Source organism: Triturus cristatus, chromosome 4_1, assembly GCF_964204655.1.
Source record: "Triturus cristatus chromosome 4_1, aTriCri1.1, whole genome shotgun sequence".
NCBI lineage: Eukaryota > Metazoa > Chordata > Amphibia > Caudata > Salamandridae > Triturus > Triturus cristatus.
Genome location: NC_140585.1, coordinates 251443686 through 251466687, shown reverse-complemented (window position 1 = coordinate 251466687; position 23002 = coordinate 251443686). Strand labels below are relative to the sequence as shown.

Here is a 23002-nt window from a genome sequence, read left to right as displayed (position 1 = left end):
GATAGCCTCCATGCTCCATATATTTTATATAAAGCTTTAGAACGCTGACAGTGGATTGTTTGCGGAGGTCAATTCTCATCTTTAACAATCCTAGGAGCAAAATCTAACCCGGAATCTTGTAGCCCAGCTGGAACAGCCAATTGAGCTGGAAGAAGTGATTGCTTAAATAGATATATTCAAGACTGGTAAAGAACCGGAGTCTGATGGTTGGGCCCTATTTGACAAAACTTTCAGTAAATCCCTTAGTTTGATGCAGACTATACTCTATGAGGAGTGCAGAGATTTTAGTAATCTCTATGAAGGACAAAGTTTAAACCCTATGCAGCTCCTATAGACCAATTTACCAATTAACACAGATGCATACTTCTTCATGGGTATTTTAGCTACTTGACTGGAACCGCTGCTGCCAGGCCTCATCAACCCAGATCAATTAGGTTTAATATACAAGAGGTATTTGATAATGTAGAGATAACACCCAAAAAATCCTCCAAAAAGCAGTTTCTAAGCGAAGAGCAGGCCATTTTTGGTAACGGTCAGAAATTCAAGCAATGACATATGGCAGGCTAAAAGATGCATACTGCAGTGGTCAGAGCCAATGGGGATGGCTAATCCTCTTTTCCCAATAGACAGATGCACCAGGCAGGGATCCTCTTTCCCCACTTATTTCTGCCGTCACCTGAGCAGAGCACATGCAAAAGAATTATAGCATCTGGGCAATTCAGATACAGAGACATCATTTAAACAAGCATTTGCAATGCAATAGGTCTCGCATTAGAGTTAGAGATTTTGGCATTGTTTATATTTTGCTGGATTTGTTTGTTGTTTTCTGTACTGAATGTGTTCGTTAACAACAGTGTTTTATGTATCTGTGGAGTAAGTATGTGTATTATACCTTTCGCTTTGAATATTTGCTCGTATAATAGTATATGTAGCATAAGCTAGGATAGCAATAATGTGTATGTGTAAACCATAAAAATAGTACGGATAAAAAAATAATCAAAGTGCCCAAAATGTATAAAGTAAAAGCACCACGAACACGGATAAAGGCATATATTGGACACTAAATAGAAAAGTAGGTAAGAAATAATAGGCAGATACTGCATGTGGCTGTGCCCTGCAAGGCACCAGAAAGCGCATAGAAACGTATAACAGAACTTATAAGGTACACATAAGGGCATCTGTTTGTACACTACTATTTGTAAAAATTTGCAGAAGGTATCAATAAAAAATGGTATTTGTTGCCCCTGTTTGTTGTTACATGTGTACTGGGATAATATTTATTAACAAATTGTATAAAGATATAGTAGTACGTTTAAAGTGCTGCTTAGAAACATGCAAAACAAACACTAGTTAAATATGTCCTGTGAGTTGCCCTAAATAGTAAGCTAATGTTAGAACAGCAAAAGCGGCACGTAAATATAAGTGAAACCGACTCAAAATGTATAATATGCGATAGCAGAAGCAAAAGCGCCAAGTATGTAAAACGAGTTTAAGCTATTGCCTTGGTAAATGACAATGTCTTTTATTTAGGTTTTAAAAACCAAAACCAAAATAAAAGGCATAGGCATTTACAATATATATTTTTTTAAATAGGGTCATTCGTTTGTACATAATGTTTACTTGGTTATATATAAGGTAACACAAATGCTTATTACACTTTATTATAACTTTTCAACATACTGGACAGCAGGTACACTGCTCTACAACATAGCTTAAACACATTGGCAAAGCCAATAGCTCTGGCAAAACACTTATAAGGTCCCAAAGGTGTGACCTACTGGCTATGCCAATGCTTGTTCTATTGTGTTCCCAACTTTTAGCCTCACAACTGTTCCTCTTCAGAACCTTCATGCTGGAAACAGAGGGGAACATCTTCAGAACTAAATCCATGCAACCAAAGAGAGGAATACCATGGCCAAATGCTCTGCGTCACTATATTTTGTGAAACAAAGAGGTCCACACGGTATTCCTCACTCAATCCAAACCAGGGCACAACAACTTCACCTCCGACTTCAAAGTCACTTGACCCCTTCTATAAATGCCGGTAATTAATTAATTATCCTGAGACAAGTCAAGCAGGCAAATAGGACGTCCACTGATTAACCCACGTCGCCTTAGGAAATTGGTGATCATAATGATGAAAGGACCACTCAGATTATTCATGCATGTTGATCCTCCAAACTACAGCAGCTCGTCTTTGGCAAGGCAGATATGTAGCTGAGAAAATATCATGAGCTTGAAAATCCCATATCATAAACTCAGGCAATGTACATGAAGGAGGACTTTGGAGAAGTCATGATGAAAGCCGATCCCTGGGACAAGAGGCATCTTGAGGTTTTCAAGGGGATGAAGCATCAACCAAAGGGACCAGCAATATGAAGATATGGCACCGCAGAGGAAGACTCTCTCATGAAGATGGCTTCGTGAATAAATGGGAAGTGCTCAGTTCAACAAGTGGAATGCAAAGAGGTGGCGTATCGACCCAAGAAACTTCAGGAAGGACATTGCTGTTGTACTGTTTGCCAGAGTAATGATATACACAAACAATTCTAAATAGTTACGGTAAAGTAACTGGATGTGACTGGTACTCTCTCAACTACGAGAATCTGCTTTGGTACTTGGAAATTTGCCAGATTTAGGTTTGTTTGTATGGTCGGAATAGGTTTATTCATGACTCCACCATTGGAGAAGCCATGCTCATGAGGAAACATTTCAATAGAGAACTTACCAATGTCAGTCAATGGAGATGAAAACTACTAGCATATGTAGGTGCTGAGAATGCACCCCCGAAGTGGGACTGCACTATCTGTACCTACATGGTAGAATCCCAGCAAGTCATGGACACTATACATTTTGTCGATAGTCAGCCACTATTGTTGTAGATTGAGTTGACTCCACCGTACATGGTTGGAGACAAATCAGCTTAGCTTGTCAGTCAATTCCACCATTATGTCACAGGATGAGCCGATGGTGCATCTGGAGAGGCCTCCTACCATAAAATAAAGAAGCCAAAAATGTCAGCAGCAATTCGGATGTGATGCCCAATTTGTTTTGTGGGGTGATGGGGATTGACTGTATATCCATTAGAGCTCTCCTCTACATCAAACTCTTAATCTCTGAGAGGGATGGACACCATTGTGCCTGGGTCGTTTCGGCCGAGCTCCAATACACCCTTTCAGCTTACCTTTTTGTACTGTCTAATAACACCTGATGTGTTGTACTTGGCAGGGATGCGCCCCTGCTTGCCATTCAGTTTGTTCACTGTCCACCTACAGGTTTTAGTGCTGGTAAATGGCTTTGTTTGTTATTGATACAGCTGTGTTTCCTCTGTGGGCATGCTGTGTCCTTTAATTAGCACCTTCTGATGTCTGTAGTGAGTAGGCGTGTGCAAAAAGTGATATTGCGCTGCCGAGGTGGTACACTCCGGTTTGGGCAGCGTGTCGCCCACGTGAGGGTGGGATGTGGTCTGACACGGAAGTTCCGTTGCCTCTGTGTCCAACTGTGTGCACGAGTTGGGCTCCTTAGACACCAACGCTTCACGGGGTCCTTTAGGCTGGACTTAGCCAACGCACAAGAGCGAGGCTCATGTGAAATTAAACAAGAAGGGAGTAACTGTGTATCACTTCATTCAAGATAGTGGAATGACAGAGGCTGTAGTGAGATCTTGTGCTCAAATGTGAGATTACCACCGCTGAACAGAGCTGTGCACCGAGGTGTGAGACTATAAGACTAAACTAAAAGTGAGTGAGTGGCTGCTTCACTGTGTGCCACATCACTGAAGTATAGAGGGCGACTGCAACTTCAGTGAGACACCATCTGATGAATGTGCCACTCTTAAAGCTGTTGGGATGGCTGAAGCTGGAGTGAGACTGCGTGCGCATCACTGTGAGGCTTACACACTCCGAACGAGGGAGTGCACTAAGGTGTGAGACTGCGCTGTTGTGTGAGACCATCATGCATAGTCTCCGACAGAGTGCCACAGTCACACAGACTCTCACCAACATAGTGAGGTTGTGACACAAATAGTGAAAACCACATCCACTGAGTGACATTACTCCAATGTGTACAATTACATTAGTCTACAGGGTGACCAACCGTGAGACACGCCAACACTCAGCGAACAGAGGTGGGAGACTAACCATGCAGTCGCATTCCGCCAACATGTGTAACTTGGTTAAAAAGTATAGTTTCACAGCGGCAGGAGTGGGTCTGTGTCTCATTGGGAATCCAATATCCGCCTATTGAGACTGTTCATTGGTGTGTGTCACGCCAAAAGAGTGAGAATTGCACGCTCACTGAATGAGACCGTGCCAAAACCTGTAACTCCACTAAAGCCTTTGGCGTCATTGCGCGTGGCGCAAGACTCACACTCACTGAGTGTAAGTGCATCAATTTGTGAGACCCCCGGCCCCCTTTCAGGGTGCGTGTGAGTACAGTAACGTCTTTGTTGCTGACAAAGCCTGGCATGGACGGACCGGTCGCTGCAGCGAGCCCTCTGTGCACGGAGGTCACCCTGACAAGAAGGAGAAGGTCCTTCCGAGAAACCGGTCGCCAGAGCCCAAATACGAAGGGCAGCTGGGTCACGGTCTGGCAACCCAGGGCCAGCACAGAGCGCAACACTCACTGGAAGCGAGCTGCGTAGACGCGGTTCAACCTGAGAGAGGCGCTATCCGACAAGAAGCGCTATACACGGTACATCACTAAATCTCTACCTCGGAGCAGTGGGCAGCTGTTGCCCTCGGGTACCGAGCGTGGGGTAAGGGCACCTAGACTCACCCCCTCGGTATCACCCAGCAGAGGGGCATTCCCAAACCCCCTCCATCGGAGATGGTAGCACGTGGGTGGCTGCAAGTCTAGCCATCCAACTGTTTCAATTTTCTGGGAATGGGTTAGTGTAGATTTAAAATGTGTCTATTTCACCATCATGACCCAAGGCGTCCCCAAAATAAACACCAGCCGGGCGGTGAAATTCCCACTTGACTTAAAATGGAAAATCATGCCCGCTACAAACCTATCCCCAAAAGCTGTTAACATGGCTCAGTCCGCGCAGCTAGTCTTACTGGGGCATCTGTCTGTGACAGACTCGTCCCCGGCCCGTCTGGCCTATCACGTGCATTGCTTAAAGTGTGCTGCTGATTTCCCGACAGATCCACAGACTGTGTTTAATTTTGGGATTCGGCCCGCGCGCGCACACACACACACACACACACACACACACACACACACACACACACACACACACAGCGCACTGTCCTTGTCCGGGCCTTTTCTGCACGAACTCCAGCTGCAATCCGTGCAGGGTTTCCGGCGCCTGCTGGTTGGATGGCTCAAGGACTGCACGCGCACAGGACCAACAGGAAGAGACAGAAAGAAACAAGCAGCCCACCTCTCTTGCCTTCTTTCATTTAGTTGCTTCGCTGTAAAATGGATCCAAAAAAGCAGAAGCCCGCGAGTACTGCGCGCGTACCACAGCGAGCCGTGGTTTCAATTATCGCGCCTGTGTCTGGGCACGATAATTGAAACCACATGGCCTATTGGTGTCTATTACGCAGACCAAGCGCGTAATAGATACCAATAGGCCATGGGCGGAGCAATGTGGCCGCCTTTGGCCAATTGCGTGCAGTCTTTTATAAAAAGACGCACGCAAAGGCCAATTGCGTAGCACAAAAGGAAAAGCACACGCACAAGCGTGTGCGATTTCTAGGTCAGTGCTGAAACCCCGTTTTTCCCTTACTAAATGTCTTGCGCTGCGTGAGCAAGGCTACGCACTGCAACGCTAGGCACGAGACCTAAAAATACTATGTATGCAGATGACAGGCTAATCACCATGACTGGCTCAACTCGGTTTCTGCCCTGACTGGTAGAGGAATTGACTTTATGCAACAGAGTTTCTGGATTTAAAGTGATCTCGACTTGGAGTCCAAATCTTGAACCAAAAAGGCCCCTTCCTCTTCGGAAGCGAAGCTTCCAGACCTTCCTCATCTGGTTCAATATCTTGTTGACTGACGATATCGGGTGTATGTCTGATGTTTTCTTCGCTGCATCATGCTGTTGGTCCCGCAAGGTCTTTTTGAATCGAAACGACCAACAGGCCTCACAGCCCTCTTCTTTCTGCTGGGGACAAGCACAGATTGCAGACCTTGTGAAGGTCGGTCCGTGGGTATATGGAACACCACCGGGGGCAGAATCGAAATGGAGTCAATTTGTTCCAACCCGACGAGTGACAGCCTTCCGAGTTTCAACACGCAAGGGATGGAAAATGTGTTAGAAAACAATGCAGACTACGGTAGAGTGGATTACGTACGGAAAGTGCTGTTATACAAGTCCAAACCCAATGGCTGAAAGAAAATCTAACAATGGAGTCGTTGCCCAGGCACGCTATTACCAAGAGCAGAAGTCACCTTACCTTATGACTTTAAAGACTTTTTCGAAGAACAATAACTTGCACACATCTGGACCCCAACACTAGATGGCAGGAGTATGCAAAGCATGTGCATCTACAGCCATACATGCCTCGAACAAACCAATTTCTTAACTGTTTAGATCCCCAGAGATCAAATCAATGCTCCTAAAACAAGTTTACCTAATCCAAACGGACACAAACTTAATCACCTAATAAGAGGTCCAAATGACCCACCCAACTGATCATGTGATACATATTAATTATATTCCACTCTTGGAGGATATATGTAAATATTTAAGTGCAGGGTAAATGTAGAGCCTGTCATGGATTGGGAGGTCAGGGACAGTAAAAATGAGGATAATGCTCAGGACCCTATTCCTTTATCAAACTTTACAACTTCTTGTGCCTTATGCAACAGCTGCAATTGATTAACGGCTATTTGAGAAGTAAACATTCCTGAATGGCAAGACGCCCGTATCCAAATCTTTAAAGGAGAGAGGGTTGGGCCTTTCTGATATAACCTGATTCTTTCACACACCACAGGTGCAATATCTAAGCAGTGGGGCAGCCAGAGTCAGAAAAATAAAGGTCCTTCTCTAAGGCGATAGCAGGCATATGCAGGAAGCTGGCTCTGTATATAATATACCAAAGTGAGGTATAGTGTGCACAGAGTCCAGTGGAACCCAAAAGGTATGCAGAGGTAAAGTAGATAGCAACTCACTCTCTATTTGTGGTAGTGTGGTCGAGCAGTAAGGCTTTATCAGAGAACAGTGTTAAGCATTTGTTGTACCCATTCAATCAGCAAATTATTTCACACACTCAAAGACTGAACTTCAGACCAATTGTTTTTGTATAAAAATATTCTTTTAGTTATTTTATTTCCTAGAACCAAGCATTTCTGGCACAGGTAAGTGATAAATACTTTGCAGGCAATTTACAGTTGTAATACAGTTTGGATTGTAACTGTATATGCACTTTGTTTTGACTTACAGTATTGTAACTGAGAAATGCAATGCTTTGTAAATACAGTACATATACTTTGAATGGGCTTTTTAGTAAAATGACCAGTACATTACTTTCAGATTACTATTCTTACACAGTGTAGTCTACCTGGATACTACCCTGGGACATTTCCTGTAAACAGGTAAGTAATAGCGTTTTTGTTAGTTAGTATAATTTTAAAGAATTTGTTTAGGTTTCCCAACTCCACACTTAAAAACTTTTCATAGGAAAACTGTCAATGTTATCGTATAGAGGAAAATAGTGATATCGGTTTAAAAGTAAGTACTTTGTTGTGGAAGTCGGCGTTCTGGGGTTAGACTCAGGGGTCGCCCAGGGTTAAGGATGCACTCTTTTTACACCCTCAGCGGCACTAGGGTTGCCGGGTGCAGAGTGCTGAGGCCCAATATTATCCCATGGGGGGGTAGGGGGCCTCCAGTTGGTGGCTGCTGATGAGCAGGCCACTGGGTTGTGGGAGCAAAGCTCCCGGACTTAAGCTCAGGGCAAATGGGGGTTTAGGCCAGCACAGAAGAAGCACCCTGAGCAGCACTGGGGAGGCCGGGTGCAAAGTGCTATTTTGGTGTCGGAAGCCCTGTAGCTTTCAATGGGGAGTCTTCAGTTTGCAAAAGAACTGTAGGCTCGAGGACAAAGGACTTCTGGGTGCGACCACCACTTGGAGAGTTAAGTTGGGATCTTGGGGGTTTGTTAGGCACCATCGGTTGGGCCACCCAAGGCCGTGGGGTGTCAGGTGCAGTGGTGTCTTTTAGGGTTGGATCTTCTTACCAGCGCGGTTGGGGGGACCTTTCGGTTCAAAGCTGCAGGCGTCTGCTGGAGGCTTGAGGCAAGTCAGGGGTACCCGGATCTCAGGTCATCGCCGGGCGGACCTCCTCTTGGTGTTGGGCCACTCGTACTCAGGCTGTGGGCTTTGGGTGAAGAGTAGTGCAGACCCGCAGATCCTTGCGGAACTGGAGTCTGTTTGAACAAATCCGGTGTTCACAGGAGACAGTCTCTGTGATTGCAGGTAGGCAGGTCCTCCGGGTTTGTCGAGGTTGCTGGCTGCAGGACACACCGGGATTTCGCTGGAGCAGGTACAAGGTGGGGACAGGCCGGTAGGGCTTGGGCCAAGTCAGTGGGCGTCATCCTTTTGTTAGCTTCAGCATGGCTGTTCAGTCCGTTTCTTCTTGCAGGTTCTTGTCTAAGGAAGCAAGGTTCAAGGATGCCCCTAAATACTAGATTTAGGGGCGTTACAGGTAGGTAACAAGGTTGGGACCAATGGGCCCCTTCCCTGGGGTGTGTACACCGCCTATTATGCCACCCTCCAGTGGGAGGGGGGCATAAGCCTTTCCCTGGTGGGCTGGGTCCCCTCATCTGCAAGATGGTGGGGACTGAGAGTTGTGCTATACCTCGCCTCCCCCACCTGAGGGGTGGAGTTGGCAGAGATGGGCACACCTCTCTTCCTCACTATTTTTTTCGGTTCTCCGGCCCAAAGTGGGGACCAGTTGCTGAAAGCTGCAAGTTGCCTGGGGAAGCTCACAAAGGCGGCAAGCCTTTAAAGCTTCCCCTTCGTGAGCCCTGGCCATCCTGGGGGAGGAGGCTTGGCACCTCGTCCCAGGATGTGCATGGTTTCAGGCCTCCGACAGCAGCAGGCTCTCGACCCAGGGGTCCAGAAACATGTTGGTGGTGGCAGCTGAAAGCAGCCATTCAGCCTGGACATTAGTGGTAGGTCGTTTTTCAGGGGGCATCTCTAAGATGCCCTCTGTGTGTATTTTTCATTGAATCCCACACTGGCATCTGTGTGGGTTTAATGTGCTGAGAAGTTTGATACCAAACTTCTCAGTGTTCAGTGTAGCCATTATGGTGATGTGGAGTCCGTAATGACAAACTTCCAGCACCATATACTCTTAATGGCAGCACTGCGCTTACAATGTCTAAGAATGGACATAGATACTGTAGGGGTACAGGGCTCATGCACCTGTACCCTCACCACTGGTATAGGGCACCCAGCCAGGGCAGTGGGTTGTAGGTATGGCACACAGAGATGTGTGCCATGTCGACTCTTCACTTTGTTCTGCACCAAAACACGCAGCCTGCAAAGGGAGTGTGTGAGTGTAATGGTACAGGGCATCTAAGGGTGGCACAATAAGTGCTGCAGCCCTTAGAGGTCTTCCCTGGTCACAGTGCCCTGGGTACCTGTGGTACCATTTACCAGGGGCTGACCTGTGGCCAGAGATGCCAATTGGGTTTTGTTTTCAATGCAGTTTTAGGGAAAGAACATAGGCCCTGGGTACCTGATTAGCAGGTGCCCAGGGCACACTCAGTCAAAGCACATCAGCAATTCAGCAAAAAGTGGGGGCAACCATGCAGAAAGAGGGCACTTTCTCGCAGCATACACACCTGGAAGGTAACATGGAACCAGCAGATGGGGATAAAACTTGTCACATAGCACTCATGCCCTCATGAGTGTGAAAAAGCGTATTGAATAAATGTGGCCTCTCAAAATGTCTAGCTCTACTGACACTTATCTTAAATAATCCAAATTATACTCCTGCGTTTTGGGAAAAAACAATTCAGCAATGAAAATCTCCTGGGAGCCTTGGGATAAGGGAGCACTTTGATTAAAATTGTGATCAAAATAATCCATGTCCTTCTTGAAAGGGGAAGGTTTAAGTAGTTCCAAATCAATCATTCGGTCCTACAGCCCTGAATTATGCCACATGCCATGTGACCCATTGTACAATTTGAAAACTGCTCAAAGATGACAATATTGATACTAACCTTCACTCTATCTTCATAAATAGGATCTTACCAGATCTAATACAAGTTGGAGAGTATGGGGCCACAGGGACACTGACCACTTTCCCTGGGACTGCCCTAACTTGCATGCTTATCAAGCCGAGGTTTTAGATGCAATAGATTATTTGTATGACAGTGCTATATCCATAATTCTTGGTTATACGCTTTTGGATCTAACGGAATTAAACATATGCCCTTGGCTTTATGTGCAACCAGACAGGCTATTACCTTTACGGAAAAACTAGGCTGGGGTACTGAGATTGACGAATGACTGCATCACTTCTGAGATTTAATGGGAACAGAGAAAATTGCATGGCTTTGGAAGCAACTTGTTAAGCTTTCAAGACAGACTGGGCTCTTTGTCAAACATATGTTGACTGAATTTAGGAAAATGGTGCGCCTAAAGAACCTCCAGGTCCTCATGATAGTTTCATCAGGCAATTTCCAGTCATCCTAGACAGACACTCCAGCACATTAAGCTGCCAAAGGGGATCCCTTAAAATACAGAAAAACGTACAGATGACAGGTGATCTAGCTGATTGTATGGCCATGCTGATGCTTTGTTTCTTTTACCACTGAAACATTATGTGATTGTTAGTTCGGAGACAGTGGCACAAGCATTATCTAATTAATCATATACCTTTTGTTGTATACTAATAATAAAATAGATGATCCTAAATAATTTATCCTAACTCTGCATTCTAATTAAGGCTGCACAGGCCTTCAATCAAGCCGCATAAAAAGAAATTATTACATTTACCAAAATAAACAATTATAGGCAGACACAAGACTGTTATTCATATTTGTCATTTTGAGCCAGTCAGGGGAAAGGTTCATTCAACGGAGTACTGTAGGTTACAGCATGCACCGCACCTAAAATAAACGATGTTAGTGTGACAAAACCAACAACTAACCATGCAAACTGAAAGCTTGCATGGTCTTCCATACTCCCACTTTTGTTTGCTCATCATACAATAAACAGAGCAGATGGGAAGAAGGGTTGGTCATGGGACTAAAAAGTAATCAACTGGACATCTTGAAGACAATTAAGGCAATTAACAAACAATGGGCTGCCAAGCGTGACTAACCTACACATAGGGAAAGCGTTGCCATATATGTTACCAGTATCACACTGACAGCAAAGAAAATGAAAGCCACAGTGCCACCCATGTCTAAAAAAAGGAGCTACATTCTGTACTAACCTGGCAATATTGACCACATGATCAGCCTTCTTGGTGCGGGGATTGATACCTTGGAGAAGCTGTTCTAGTGGCGTGACAATCAATGAGAGGTGGCTCTCACGCAGCAGGTTCATAAAGAGATTCTCCTTCTGTAGTGTCAGGTTAAGGAGAGCAAAGCAGTGCTCCACTGCTTTCTCCAGGTGTTTTTCCCCTGCAGAAAAAAGAGCAAAAGGGTTCTCAAGAAAGGCCAACCATTAAGAAATTATTATTTTATAAGAGTGCATTTTGGCCACAGTCTCATATCTTTTTCCCCTACATCTAAAGTTACCACAACATACAAGGAGAGCACAGTACCATCAGTTTTAAAATGCCTTAAAAAAATATTCTCAGAAAATCTGTAATTCTCTTTTAACTTCTACTCTTATTCCACCATATGTTCCAAATCACAGCATGGTACATTTTCTCCCCTCCACCTGTGTATACAAGGACGAACGGCTCAAAGCTGCAAATTTGTGCCCAGTTTTTAGATTTGTCAAGTAGCACAGAAACACAAACATTTGCAAAAGCAAATGTTTCTGGCGTAGGTCTGGCAAATCATACAGGTCTGGCTTGTTGAGGAAGCTACCAAGCCCTCATCAACCAAAAAAAATACACTAGCTAAAAGCAAAAATATGTTGTTGATCTCAAAAAGCATACATTGCCAAAGGAGTTCCTGGCAGCTAAGGGAATTAATTTGTGTGCAGATGTGTCCTTATGAAAAGAGCAGAATGACATGACACGCAGTAAAGACACCCAGTGGCTGATGAGGGCTGATCAACTGCCTAATGCTGCATGCGATAATGGGCCGAGGAAAAATGTGAATGACAATTACAGACAGACGGATAAAGAGGGCTGGACCATTCAACTCAACATATAATACATACAATTTTAGTAAAATCAAAAGTTCTTGTGTAGGAAAGTGCCTCTTTTGGACATGGTTACCCCTACATTTTGCCTGCAAAATGATGTAATTTCGACGGAAGTGCACAGTGCCTGCCAACCAGGTCCCCTGTGCCACAACTCCTTCCCTAAACTGTACCTTTTGCTTCCCAATTGGCACCACTTCAGTACCCCTTGTAAGTCCCTAGTAAATAGTACCCCTAGTACCTAGGACACTGGCACTGAAGAGGGACCCCAAGGGCAGCAGCAGGAATTGTGTCACCCTAGGGTCCTCTCACCAAGGCCCTGCGCTCTGTCATTGCAGACTGCGTGACTTGGTGTAGACAAAACTGAAGAGTCGACATGGCACACATCCCTGTGTGCCATGTTCACAGACACTGCATGGGATATAGGTAAGACACACCTCTCACAGGCCTTAGCCATAAGGCAGGGTGCACTATATCTCCTGTGAGGGCATACCTGCATGAGGAGATATGCCCCTGCAATATTCATGTTGATTACTGGATATTGTAAGTGACCAAGGAAGCCATAGTAAGTACACGGGCTGGACACCTGTCAAAGAGTTCCCCAGCTCCATGATGGCTTCAATATAGTATGGGATGTTTGATACCGAACATCTCGTCCTAATAAACCTGCACTGATTCCAGTGTCAGATTTATTAAACATTGCCCATAGAAGACCCCTTAGAGGAGTCCCCTGAAACTTAGCAACCCTTAGTGTGGTCAGCGACTGGACTAAGCCAGCCTGATACCACCAGACAGTGTTCTGGACTCATGGAGTGAGTGCCTTCACACTCAGAGGTCGAGAACAATGCTGATCTTGGGTGGAGGTGTCCACACCTCCCCCTGGTCAGGAAGGGACATGTGTTGCAGGGAGCTTCAAAGGCCTTGTCGCCTTTGTAACACAACCTCATGTTCTCCTTTTAGAAGGAGCAGACCCTCCCTCCTGTCCTCACCTCCTTTTGGCGGGAAGACAGGTGGGAAAACTTAGCAAGAATAGGAAGTGTGCTTCCCTTTGCCATCTTCACCCCTCAGGTGCTGGAGGCGAGGTGAAGTACACTTTTCAGTGCCCACCATCTTGAAGATGGTAGGACCCATCCAATCGGGGTTAGAGCTATGCCCCTCTCCCCAGGAGGTGGGCATACTTGAGGGTTTAGACGCACTTGGTAAGGGGCCCATTGGCCACTACCGGTCACTCCCTTGTAACACCCCTAAATCTAGTATTTAGGTAGCATCCCCATACCCTGAACTTCAGTTCCTGACTACCTAATAAGAGCCCGACACCACAGAGCCGCAACAGCAGAGAAGACTGCAGAGAACTACTGACTTGGCCCTAGCCCTAGTGGGCCTGTCTGCAGCCCTCGACAATCCTGTGCCAAAGACGACTCGTCCTGCAGCCCAGTGACCTCCAAAACCCTGGGAAGACTGACTGCCTTAAATAAAGATCATGGCCACGCAAGAACAGTGGACCTGTTCAAAAGCAACAATCTTTAAAGAAAGACTCTAACCTGAAGAACCGCCAAGCCTGATGCCCGGTTTCACCTCTGCACCGGACGTCTCCGGCCTGAGTTAAACTGGACCACCGGGTCCAGGAAGGTTCCACAGCACTCCAGAGCCCAAGCCCACAGTGAGCTAACCTCTCCCTGACTCCTTGGAATCACCTGCAGACTCAGCATAGTGACCCTGTCAACCGCGATCTGCTTCTGTAAGCCATTTGACACCAAATAACAAGTTACTTACCTCCGGTAATGATATCTGGAAGAGACATATATGAGTTATGCATTCCTTTGTTGGCATAGTGATCGCCGGAATGACGTTGCGGTATCTACTTAGACACCGCCCCTGTGCGCTGATGTAAGGAATCCATAACTAATATATGTCTTTTACAGATATATCGTTCCCGAAGGTAAGTAACTTGTTCATCTGAAAGAGACTATTAGTTATGGATTCCTTACCTTAGAATAGATACTCCAGCAATATCAACCCCAGAGGTGGGTCTGCAAACCAAGTTCACACCAGGAAGTCCAGAAGAATGGAGCTGCCAAAAAAGCTGCCTCTCTGGACTTGGCTGTCCAGGTAGTAACGTTTAGTAAACGTGTGCAATGAAGCCAACGTGGCTGCCTGGCAGATGTCATGAAGGGGCACTCCACGTCCCAAAGAAGTAGTGGCTGCCGTCGCCCTGGTGGAATGGGTGCACAAACCTACTGAAGGTTCCCTTTTCGCCAAGGAATAATAAGTTTTAATGTACGGCCCAACCTTTCTTGGTGCCCACACCAACAAAGAGATGATCATCCACCTGCAATTGTTTTGTGCGATCCAGATAAAATAAGAGCACCTGTTTTGTATCCAGACGGTGGAGCCTCTCCTCTTTAGAAGGATGCAGGGGCGGGAATAAGGTGGGCAAAGTGATGGTCTGTCCTATGTGGAAAGAGGTAACCACTTTGGGAAGAAAAGAAGGTTGAGTTCGAAGGACAACCTTGTCTGGCTGAACTTCAAGGAAAGGAGGTTTTGAAGAAAGAGCCTGAAGCTCACTCACCCGGAGAGCAGAGGTGATGGCCACCACAAAAGCAGTTTTTAAGGTCAAGAGTCTGAGAGGACAATTATGTAGTGGCTTGAAAGGAGCGCACATAAGGCAAGTCAGAACAATGTTCAAATTCCACTGAGGCATTACGAAAGGAATAGGAGGAAACAGGTGAGTAATGTCCTTAAGGAAGCGATTTATAATAGGGGACGTGAAAAGAGAAGGTTGATCAGGGAGACTAAAAAAGGCCGAAATGGCCTAAAGATAGCCTTTAAGAATGCCCAGAGCAGAGCCCTGCTGGGCCAAAGAAAGAATGAAGAGGAGACCCTCTGAAAGAGGGGCAGGAAGGGGATACACAGCCTTTGCTGTGCACCATGCCACAAATTTGTTCCATCTACAGGCGTATACTCTTTTAGTAGAGGGACGCCTGGCTGCCAAGATAAAATTGACTTCAGGAGGAAGGTTGAAGGCTGTCAAATGTCGCTGCTCAATGTCCACGCAAGGAGGTGGAGGCTGGACACGTTCGGGTAGAGGACCATCGCCTGCTGCTGCGACAGAAGATCCTCTGGAAGGGGCAGTCCGATCGGAGGACCGTTAACCATGCTCAAGAGCCCGGGATACCATACTCTTTGTGCCCAATCCGGAGTCACAAGAATTACTTGGGGCCGGTCGCATATAATCTTCTTCAGCACTCTGGGAAGAAGTGGTATAGGCGGAAAGGCATATAGAAGAAAGCAACTCCACTCGCAACAAAAAGAGTCACCTAGCGAGTGCCGCCTTGGAAATTCTAAAGCGCAGAACTGCTGAAATTGTGCAAATAGATCTAACCAAGGCTCTCCCCACTGCTGAAAGCAACCTTGCACAACCTCTGAGTGAAGACGCCATTCGGGATCCATCAAGCACCGGCAGCTGAGTTAGTCTGCGTTGGATTTCAGGGAACCTGCCAGGTGTTGAACCACAGAGAACATGCCCTGATGTTCCAGCTACTCCCAGAGATGAAGGGCCTCCTGACAGAGGGTCCACGACCCCACTCCGCCCTGTTTGTTGCAATACCACATAGCAGAAGTGTAGTCTGTGAACACCTGCACTGCTCTACGTTTGACAGAAGAAAGGAATGCCTTTGTTGCTAGACGAATCATCCGAAGCTCCAGAAGTTTGATGTGGAGCCCCGTCAGAAAGTGCCCTCTTTCTTGCATGGTATGCCCCCACTTTTTACTGAATTGCTGATGTTTTTTGACTGAGTGTGCCCTGGGATCCTGCCAATCAGGTACCCAGGGCCTGTGCTCCTTCCCTAAAAACTGCATTGAAGCCTAAACCCAATTGGCCTCTCAGGCCACAGGTCAGCCCCTGGTAAATGGTACCACAGGTACCCAGGGCACTGTGACCAGGGAAGGCCTCTAAGGGCTGCAGCACTTTTTGTACCATCCTTAGAGGCCCTATGCCCTGACACACATACACACTGCCTTTGCAGGCTGAGCGTCTTGGTGCAGAACAAAACAAAGAGTCGACATGGCACACATCCCTGTGTGCCATGCCCAAAAACCACTTCCCTGGCATACATCAGTCACTCCTATAGCTGGGTGCCCTATGCCAGTGGTGAGGGTACGGGTGCATGAGCCCTGTACCCCTACAGTGCCCAAGTCCATTCTTGGGCCCTGTAAGTGCAGTGTTGCCATTAAGAGTATATGGTGCTGGGAGTTTGTCATTATGAACTCCACAGCACCATGATGGCTACACTGAAGACTGAGAAGGTTGGTATCAAACTTCTCAGCACATTAAACCTGCACACATGCCAGTGTGGGATTTAATGTAAAATGCACAACAGAGGGCATCTTAGAGATGCCCCCTGAAACTCGACCAACTTCCAGTGATCTGACTGAGTGGCGGCGCAGGTTGCCACCACCAGACCTGTTTCTGGACCCCTGGGTCGAGAGCTCTCGGGGGCCTGAAACAATGCACATCCTGGGACGAGGTGCCAAACCTCCTCCGCCAGGATGGGCAGGGTTCACGAAGGAGAAGCTTCAAAAGCATGCTGCCTTTGTGAGCCTCTCCAGACCATTTGCTGCTTTCAGCAACTGGCCCCCACTGGTTCTACCCCCCACTTTGGGCGGGAGAACCGGCGGGAAAAACAAGTGAGGAAGAGAGGTGTGCCCACCTCTACCTACTCCACCCCTAAGGTGGGGGCGGCGAGGTGAAGCACAACCTCGAGTCCCGCTATCATGAGGATGGGGGGACCCAGCCAACCAGGGACAGGCTCCTGCCCCCCTACCACTGGAGAGTGGCAGGATAGGGGGTGTATCCACCCCAGGGAAGGGGCCCATCCTACCTGTAACGTCCCTAGATTTAGTATTTAGGGGCATCCTGGCACCCTGAACCTTCCTTCCTCAGATCGAGCCTACCTACAAGAAAAGAAGAGAAGGATGAAAAGCTGTGCAGAGCTAACAAGAGGACGATGCCCACTGACTTGGCCCCAGCCCTGTCTGCCCTCGATCCTGCTCCTGCGAAACCCCGGCGTGTCCAGCAGCCAGCAACATCACAAACCCCGGAGGACCTTGCTGCCTTCACTTTCCAAGCGGTTTCTCCCGTGAACACCGGACGTGTTTTAACTGCAACTTCTGGTGCCAGCCAGGAACCGCAAATCCAGCACACTCTGCACCCGCCGAATCCAGCCCGAGCTCGAGTGGACAAATACCACGAGGAGGTCCCCCTAGCAATCATGACCCAAGATCCGGCGACCCCTGACCTGCCTCAAGCCTCCTTGACGATGCCTGCAGCCTCAAACCACCGCGACCAGAGCGGGTAAGAAAATCCGACGTCCCAAGGCACCCCTGCACTAGACACCCCACGGCCTTGTGTGCTCAACCCAGCGGTGCCTAACCAACCCTCTACATCCCAACTTACCCCTCAAAGTGGGGGTCGCTCCTGGAAAATACTCGTCCCCGAGCCTGCAGTGTTTTTGTCCTGGAGAATCTCCCTTGAACTCAACAGGGCACCCGACCTCAAAACAGCACCCTGCACCCGGTCACTCTAGTGCCGCTGAGGGTGACCCTTTTGAGCTAACTTGGTCCCCACCTTGCCCTGAGCTAAATCCTAGGAGCTTTGCTCCCACAACCCCGTGACCTGCTTGCCAGCAGCCACCAACCGGAGCCCCCCTAGCCTCCATAGGATAACATTGGGCCTCAACACTCTGCAGCCAGACTTCGGCTTCGTCTGGTGGTGGGCAACACTCCCTCGTCCTGTCGGCCGACAGACAAGGGGCAGACTAAGCATGCATTGACTTATTTTTCTTCTTGTGGGACTTCGACTTATCAGAGTGGCTCGACGGCATGAGAGTGCAATGACAACTTCAGGCTCCATGACTGCTCCCAGGACAATTCTCTCGACCACGACCTCGATCTTCACGGCGTCGCACGTTGAGCCGCCATAAGATTCAGAAAAACTTTATTCGATTGAAGTTGAACAATCATAAAAGTGTACATAAAAATAAATAATACATACATAATTACATAAGACTATGCATAAAATACATAATTCCCAAACATTTACAGAAAAATGCATTATAATGTCATCCTTTTCCTAATAGAAATCACTCTTTTCAAATAAAAATTAAGCATGGCAACACAAAGGTGATTATACAGACGTTGAATCTCATAAAATGCACGACGGCATTGGCGATGGCCAATCATCCTTAAGAGCGGCAGTAATATAATTCGCCTATCATGATTGTAAAATTTACAAAATAATACAACGTGCATAGTGCTTTGGGGGGAAATTTCATCACAAGGGCAGGGAGACAGATCATGGGACCAATCATTGATCGTGGGGAAGCTAACCAATCTGTGAAAACACCAAATCTAAAACGACACAGTAAAAATCTATCATAATTACCTGGAACATATGTCAAGTAGGGTTGAATGTTAAAAGAAGTTAAAATTAATTCATGTTGAGAAACAGTGGGTTTTAAGACCTCCACAGCGCATCTTCTTGATTCTAGAAATGACAAACCCTCTTTAAGGTCCTTACGTGAGATTGCTGAGATAGTAATAGGATTTACAAAATAATCCAATTTACCTATATCAGATAAAAAAATTCGAACATAACTCAGCCATGGTATCCTCATATGGCCATCTAATTTTAAAACATCTTAGAGAATATCTCGATTAAGCTTAGGTTCTTCTTTGGACCATATCCTGTGCCACAGTAATATGGGTTCTAGCTTAATAGGATCTGATATGAAAGAGAGCCCCAATTCTGTGTGACAGTTAAAATTAGAGGAACTCTTAGGGACCGCAAGGATAAACCTCAGGAAAGTGTTCTCGACTACCTGGAGCTGAATAGGATCCACAAAACCCCATATCCCGCTGCCGTACATAGCGCCGGATACGCATTTAGCTTTATAAGTTTTAAGTAACTCTGCGGGGGGACGGGTACCTAGTTTTCCTGAAAAGGACCTGAGGGCAGCAGTCGAGCGAATCATCGCTTGTTTTTTTGCAGCCAATGCCTCGCCCCAAGAATCCTTTTGAGTAAATAAAATACCAAGGTAAGAGAATTGTTGTGTGAAAGCCAAACGTTGACCTTCAATAAAAATAGGCTTCTTTGATTTTACATTTCTACCACAGTGCATGATAAATGTTTTTGCAATATTTATTTTAAGGCCCAATTCTTCCATAAAAAGGGCGAAACTTGCAACCACGCGCTGTAGTCCCAATTGAGTACGGGACATCAGTACAGCGTCGTCCGCGTACATTAATAGCGGAATCGGACGGCGAGCGGTGCGCGGGGGATCAAAATTATTTTTGCACAGAGCTTTCTCCAAACCATTTATATACAAATTAAAATGGAAGGGGGCAAGGACACATCATTGCCTTACCCCACTGTTAGACCTGTCCGCCCTAGGGTGATCTTTCCTGGGTTTTTTTTTTTTTCTTCGCCCTTGCCTCATTTTTTTCCACCCTCTTTTTGGTTGGCTCTAGGTCTCCGGGCACCTTACCATTGCTAGTCAATGCTAAGGTGCAGGTGCTCTCTACCATCAAGATGGCTGCCACAGACCCCTGGTACTGCGGAGCGGTCTTTCATGTAGCGCCCTAGTTGTCAGGAGCTGTCTAGAACCCTTAGGTATTGTGACATCACTAGCCTGGTTCCCCTGTCCATCCCTAGAATGTAGAAGGCCCTGGAACCTTCCGGAATAGAGAGAGGTCACCTGACCTGGGGGTATAAATAGAAAGGGCGGGAAACTTTCTAGTCAGTTGTTGAGGTACCACTGACCTGGGGGGGACCCTGTGCTGGAGTTTAGGCGGAAGGGGGAGGGGGCACCTATACCACTAGGGGTGACTAGGTCTAGGCCTTGCCCGCTAAGCTGCGTGAGGAATCCTGACCAAACCCACTGACCTGGCCCAGTGTGAGGGAATCCCCTAGGGACCATCAGGAGAGGCCTAACTGGCAGCAGCCTCCAACTCAAAACCCCCATCCCCCGAACTGTCTAACCAACCCCTTGTCAGGAGAAAGGGCCGTGTACCATCAGCGCCACAAGGAATCACCATCTGTGAAGAACTGCTGAAGACTCAGCCAAGAATCCTCCCCAGAGCCCCCACTGGTTCTGTCAGCACTAATCTGGGAGTGCGCTATCCTGCCCTAGTCCTGAAGCGCTGTGGTGGCGAAGCGCTAATTGATCTCAAACTCACCGCCGCTGCCCTAGTCCTGAAGCGCTGTGGTGGCGAAGCGCTAATTGATCTCAAACTCACCGCCGCTGCCCTAGTCCTGAAGCGCTGTGGTGGCGAAGCGCTAATTGATCTCAAACTCACCGCCGCTGCCCTAGTCCTGAAGCGCTGTGGTGGCGAAGCGCTAATTGATCTCAAACTCACCGCCGCTGCCCGGGGTAACTGCCATTGCACTTGTCAGGGGGCCGGACGTCCTTTTCGTGACCCCCATCACGTGGCGGAGCGTCGGCCGTGTCAGAGGCCTCGCCCCGCCCACGTCCAGCCTCCCCCGAGCTCTGTCATCGCCTCACGCCAGCGGCGCTGCTCCCAGCGGGAGTGGATGGACTCGCGCCTTCCCCGGAAGCCTCTCTCAGTGACGGCGGCTTGAAGAGACCAGCGCAAGGGCCCCGGAGGGCCGAAGAACGCAGGTAACTTTCCCGGGGGAGGGGCGCGGAGACCCGAGCAGCGCAGAGGGGCTGCCGAGAAGTGTTCACCCCTCGAGAGGCAGCCCCGCATCCGCCCCTCCCCGGGAGAGACTGGGACGGGGCCTCTTGAGCCTGGTGGGTCGTCGGGAGGCTCGGGACATATACAGAAGATGCGGAAACTGAGCATGTGAGGGTGCGGAGGGCCATTGAGCAAGCGGGTCAGCCCCATTGGGAACCCTTCCTTTGTTTTTCCTAATTGTAGAACCGGGAAGCCCCACACCAGATTGCTCCCACTACAAAGGAATATGTTCCCAGTTATCGTGACACTTCCAGGGCAAGAGGATTGCTGATACTCAATGAATTCAAGCTAATGTAATGCTGATGTTATGTCCAGACCTTAATGAATTCGTGCTAGAGTATTGCTAATGTTATGTCCAGACTTTAATGAATTCGTGCTAATGTATTGCTAATGTTGTGTCCAGACCGTAATGAATTCATGTTAATTTATTGTGAACGTTATACTCAGTCCTCAAAGATTTTATGCTAAATTCCTGCACGTTATTTACCGTCATTAAGGAATTCAGGCTAAATTACTTCTTGCTGCAAAATACTACATAAAGAAGTCTTGTTTTTAAATACAAGTGTTGTGAAGTCCTATCATTGCGTGCGTTACTCTGCTGAGGTGGGTGTGTGTGCTGCACGGCTACTGTATACAGAATGCCTTTGGGAGCCTTCCTGCCACGAGCCAGGCTACCCTTGTGAATTGGCAACCCCAGTTCCAACACCCACTCATGATTGGTATTTTACCTGTGCATCCCCCATTTTGTCCATAGCGTACAGACGCTGAAGCTTCACTATAAAAACATTTAAGAAAATAAATAATATTGTCTTCAACCCCAATTTGTTCCAGTAATATCCACAGTTTGGAATGAATCACACAATCAAAAGCGGCTGAGAGATCAACAAAAGCCACAAACAAGTTCTCCCTCCTTGCCCTGGTGTATTTCCCGGTCATCATCAGAAAATTTAAGCCCTGTTCCACTGTTCCTAGGCCGGTACGAAAACCATATTGTAGGTCAGATAAAATTGAACTATCCTCAGCCCATAGAAGTAGGCGGTCCAGAATTATTAGTCCAGCTACTTTTGTAAAAGAATCTAAAAGGGAAATCGGTCTATAAGAGGCCGGATCATGTCGATCCCCTTTTTTAAAAATAGGGACAATTATGGACTCCACCCAAGTGGGTAAGAATGTTGACGCACAACAGGCATTTAGCACCTGCACCAGAAGGGGAGCCCACAAAGGCAAATCTGCCTTAAATATATCTATGGGTACACCGTCAGGGCCAGGGGCCTTCCCACCCTTACTTGCACAGATCGCTTTTTCAACCTCAGGTAGGGTGAACTGCATACTTCTCAAAGATGGATAGTTGAAAGGATTACAGGAGGAAGAAAACGTTCTATCCCCCTCATAGACTTTTGAGAAGTGATCAATCCACTCGTCCTCGAAGATTGCTATTTCAAGGGAGGGACAGGACTTTTCAGTGAATAAGGGATTCCTGATGATCTTCCAAAAACTAGCACTATCATTGCATATCGAGGCCTCATGCAGTGCCTCCCAAGATTCCTTCCTTATCTCCTCTTTCCTATCTTTGATAGCAAGTTTATACTGTATCCTAAGTTTGCGTACATCTTCTGAACACCTAGGTTGTTTATGTAATGCCTTCTTTAGAAGAGAGTACGCCTTAGTGCATCTTGAATTAAATCAACCATCCTTCTGAACTTTGTTGTGTCTGCATTGTCTAGTTAGTGAGGATCTGATCTCTTTACAAATTGACAAAAAGGATGCTAATATATTATCTGGAGTAGCATCCACAGTTAAGCATGCTAAGAAATCAGGGGCGCAGTTAGTAAATACCCTTTTAAGCGTATTAGTTTGATCCACCTTGTCCCATTTAAGCGTAAAGCCATTGCAAGAACCAATGGCAAGATTTTTCCAAAGTATGTCTTGATCTGAACCTTTTTTTGGGGCAGACCTTTTTGGAATCA

The 23002-nt window shown here is 47.0% G+C and overlaps 1 protein-coding gene across 1 annotated transcript in view; it reads right to left on the bottom strand.

Moving 5' to 3' along the window:
- Positions 1-23002, bottom strand: part of NUP205 (nucleoporin 205) — an 839084-nt gene that overhangs the window by 509971 nt on the left and 306111 nt on the right. Inside the window, exon 18 of the mRNA XM_085651995.1 lies at positions 11398-11587. Within this exon, the coding sequence (XP_085508121.1) occupies positions 11398-11587 (190 nt within the window). The remainder of the gene's footprint in view (positions 1-11397; positions 11588-23002) is intronic.